This window comes from Petaurus breviceps, unplaced genomic scaffold, assembly GCF_028583685.1.
Source record: "Petaurus breviceps papuanus isolate PSGF00001 unplaced genomic scaffold, PetGlider_PUasm1.0 345431, whole genome shotgun sequence".
NCBI lineage: Eukaryota > Metazoa > Chordata > Mammalia > Diprotodontia > Petauridae > Petaurus > Petaurus breviceps.
This window is the reverse complement of record NW_027186115.1, coordinates 44,483-48,391: the sequence shown is the minus strand read 5'-3', so window position 1 is coordinate 48,391 and position 3,909 is coordinate 44,483. Positions and strand designations below refer to the sequence as shown.

The window sequence follows — 3,909 nt, the reverse complement described above, 5'->3', positions numbered from 1 at the left end:
AAGCAGCTTAAAGAGCATCAGAGAATTCATACTGGAGAGAAACCTTATGAATGCAGTGAATGTGGGAAGGTCTACACTAGAAAGACACGACTTACAATTCATCTCAGAGTTCATACTGGAGAGAGACCTTATAAATGTGAATGTGGGAAGGCCTTCAGGGAGAAGGTACTACTTAAAGTGCATCAGAGAATTCATACTGGAGAGAAACCTTATGAATGTAGTGAATGTGGAAAGGCCTTCAGATATAACACACAACTTGCAATGCATCACAGAATTCATACTGAAGAGAATCTATGATTCACTACTATGTTCAGAAGTAACTAACAACTTAAGAGTTCATTGGAAAATTCATACTGGAAACATTTTTTATGAATGTAAGGAGTGTGGGAAGGCCTTACTCTTCAACTCGGTACTTATTTGACATCAAAGAATTCATAGTGGTGAAAAAACTTTTGGTTGTATTCAATGTGGAAAGACCTTTTTCAGAAAGCAAGGTCTTAGTGTGCATCAGAGAATTCGTACTGGAGAGAAACCTTATGAATGTAGGAAATACTGTGCTATGACCAACTTTCATATACTTAACCATTCTCAACAATGCAGTGATCTAATACAATTCCAGAGGACCCATGATAGAAAATGCTATCCTTATCCAGAGAAAGAATGATGGAGTTTGAAAGCAGATCAAAATCTACTATTTTCACAGTTAAAAAAATCTCATGGTTTTCCCCCTCCGTTCTGATTCTTCTTTCACAACCTGACCAATGGGGAAGTATGTTTAAAATGATTGTGCATATATAGGCTATATCAGATTGCTTGCCATCCTCGGGGATGGGGGAAGAAAAAAATTAGAAACTCAAAATTTTTAAAAAGTGAATATTGAAAAATAAGTTTACTTTTAATTGAAAAAATAAAATACTATTAAGAGAAGGAAAAAAAGGCTTTTATAGTATCTTGTTCTGGACAATCTTAAAACCAGATTAGATTCAACACTTTTCGGTTTAGCCAGATGGTGCCTTAACTCTTTGGGAGGAGGAGGTGAGTGGGGTGAGAGATTTCATGCTAGAACCTTGACATGGGTTTGAGGGATTAGCAGATATAGTGACATCTGTACAGTTATCCTTTCAGTTCTTAAACTTCGCAGAGATTTCTGTTCTGAGAAATCCAGAGTATTTACCCTTTGACCCAGAGCTTTCTCCTTTCTGCTTCCACTTCCACACCTGAAGTCCCCAATCCTTCATACAAGTGATTCCTGACCTTCTTGACTGCCTCCTTTGTGTCATCTTGAATAATAAGAGCTAATTAGGAAGGTGTTCTAACCCACTATTATGTGGAACGGTGGACAAGTTGCTTTACCTGTCTGAGCTCTTCATCTGGAAAACAATAGACCTTTATTAGATGATCCCTAAAGATCTTTTATTGGAAACAAAGATGCTAGAGGACTTAACTTTAAACTTAAACTCCCGTATTCCCATAATAGCAACAAGGGCAGTTGTGAACAAAGGTGGTATTACAGAGCAGACCTGGAGCTGTTTTGGTTCAGTTTCCTCCTGGGTAGATTGATTTGGAACCCACTGGGGAATGAGGACTATGTTTTAGTTTCTTGCTTTGTATCCATCTCCAGCACTTAGCAAAGTGCCTGGTACATATTGGTACCTTAACATCTACACAGACAGTTGATTGACTCAGAGATAATGAATTTGATGTGGAACTAAAACACAAAGATATTGAATTTTAAAATGCTCATTAAATGTCAAAACAAATGCTGAAATTGTTAAATATTAACAAAATTTAAAGTATAAAAAATGATAAAACTCTGAAGGCTTCAGGAGAAAATAAGCTCTTGGCCAATTTAATTTAAAAGAAGAAAGGGGAAATAAATTGCCATTAACGAGTGAAGGGAAGGGGCGGCCAGGTAGCACAGCGAGTAAGAGCACCGGCTCCAGTGTCAGAACGACCTGGAGATCGAATCCCGGGCTCAGACACTCAGCACCACACCCAGAAATAACTGGCCGTGTAACCTTGAGCAAGTTACTTAACCCTGATTGCTTAATAAAAAAAAAAAAAAGTGAAGGGACAACTAGGTGGCACGGTGAATAGAGCACAGGCCTTGGAGTCAGGAGGACCTGAGTTGAAATCCTCCCTCAGAAACTTAACACTAACCTTGTGACTTTGGTCAAGTCACTTAACCCCAATTGCCTTTCAAAAAGCAAAAAAAAAAAAAAGATGATGGCAAATCTAAATAATTAGAAAACTTATTTGGTCATGGATAGGATGAACCTGTCTTATCAAAGATAACACTATTTAAATTAATTTTCTTTTTTAGTGCCACACCATTCAAACTACCAAAGGGTTATTTTATGAAATGAGAGGAAATAGCATTCTGATGGGGAAAGAAAAGTCAAGAATGTCAGGGGAAATAAAGGGGGAAAGGAGCCCACACAGGAGGCTTAGTGCCAAGTCTCAAACTATGCTACAAAGCAGTATTTTCCAAAATACTTTGTTCCTGCTTTAAAAAAGATTGTTCAGGGGAACATTAAGAATCAAACCCACAGAAAGGAAACTAGTAGCCTGGTACTCAGTGAGCAGAAAAACACAAGTTAGTGGGATAAAGACTCCATATCTGATCATCTTTGCTAGCAAAATAGTATAGTAATATAAAAGAAATGAACTTTAGACTGAAACCTCCCACCTTATCACAAAGATAATCTGAAAATGGATGTGGGATCTAGTTGTAAAATATCACATAATAAACAGAGCGATGTGGACGAATTAGCTATAAAATATATAGATAAAGAGTTAAAACTAAGGACCAAAGAAAGGATAGAAAGAATCACAGAAGACAAAGTGGATAATTTTGATTAAAATTTTTTACAAACATTTCATAAAGCTTTGATTAAAAGGGAAAAGAAAGACTGGGGAGCCAAGGAGGGGGAATGTCGAATATCTTTGCAGCCAATTTCTGTTAGTAAAGTTTAACTACTAACACACATAAAGAAGTGACTCAAATTTGTAGGGATAAGAAATATTACCCACTTTGTAAGCGGCCTAAGGATATAAACATTGGTTTCCCAAGGGAAAAAGCCACAGTATATATGGCTATGTGAAACAGTGCTCCAAATTATTACTCTGAATGATACAAATTAAAGCAGTTTTAAGGTTCCATCTCACAGCCATTAGGTTATTCAAAAACAGGAGAAAACAAAAAGAATATGTAAAATATTGGAGCCATTATAGAAAAAAGAAACATGGTTGAACTATTGGAGGAGCTATGAATGGGTCCAACAATTCTAAGAAGGGAGTTCAAAACTTTTGAACTGAGTAACTTGCCTAGAATCACTCAGCTACTAAGTTTCTGAGGTAAGATTTGAAAATAGGCTTCTTTATTCCTAATCCAGTACTTTATGAATTATACTGTACTGACTCAGATACAGGACCAAATATTCCCAGGCAATTTCCTCTCCACAAGTTATCTATGCCTAATCTTGCTTAGCTTCTCAGATGATGTAAGTTCAGACACATATTTAGGACACATTCAGAACAATAGAAACATTGTTGAAAGACACCCACAAGAAAGTGATTTGACTCCAGGAGTATAGAGCACAATGGATTAATGTTCATCACCTTAACCTCTCTTCCATCTATTCCAGGCTTCCTTGTCATCTAGGAGATTTTAGATTCCATACGTCCTTTCTCCAAGTATTCCCTTCACTCAAGATCAGAGGAGTTTAGAATGACACACAGTGGTGATGCCTTCCAAGTTATTCTTTTTTACATATTAGGAAACTGAAGCCAGAGATGTCCATTGACAATCCCTCTTTCTTATGGTTTATGTGTTTCTGCTTATATTCCAAAGAAGGTCTTTTTCCCATGTATGTTCCCTGTGTCCAAATAGGGAGGGAATTGTAGGCC

The 3,909-nt window shown here is 37.0% G+C and overlaps 1 protein-coding gene across 1 annotated transcript; it reads left to right on the top strand.

Annotated features, from left to right (window-relative positions):
• Nucleotides 1-3: 3 nt before the first annotated feature.
• On the top strand, nucleotides 4-2,215 carry LOC138167974 (zinc finger protein 664-like; the record flags this gene model as incomplete). Its single annotated transcript, XM_069096952.1, has 1 exon — nucleotides 4-2,215. A coding segment is annotated over one exon (294 nt), but the record flags the coding sequence as incomplete, so codon positions are not given.
• Between the last annotated feature and the right edge of the window lie 1,694 nt (nucleotides 2,216-3,909).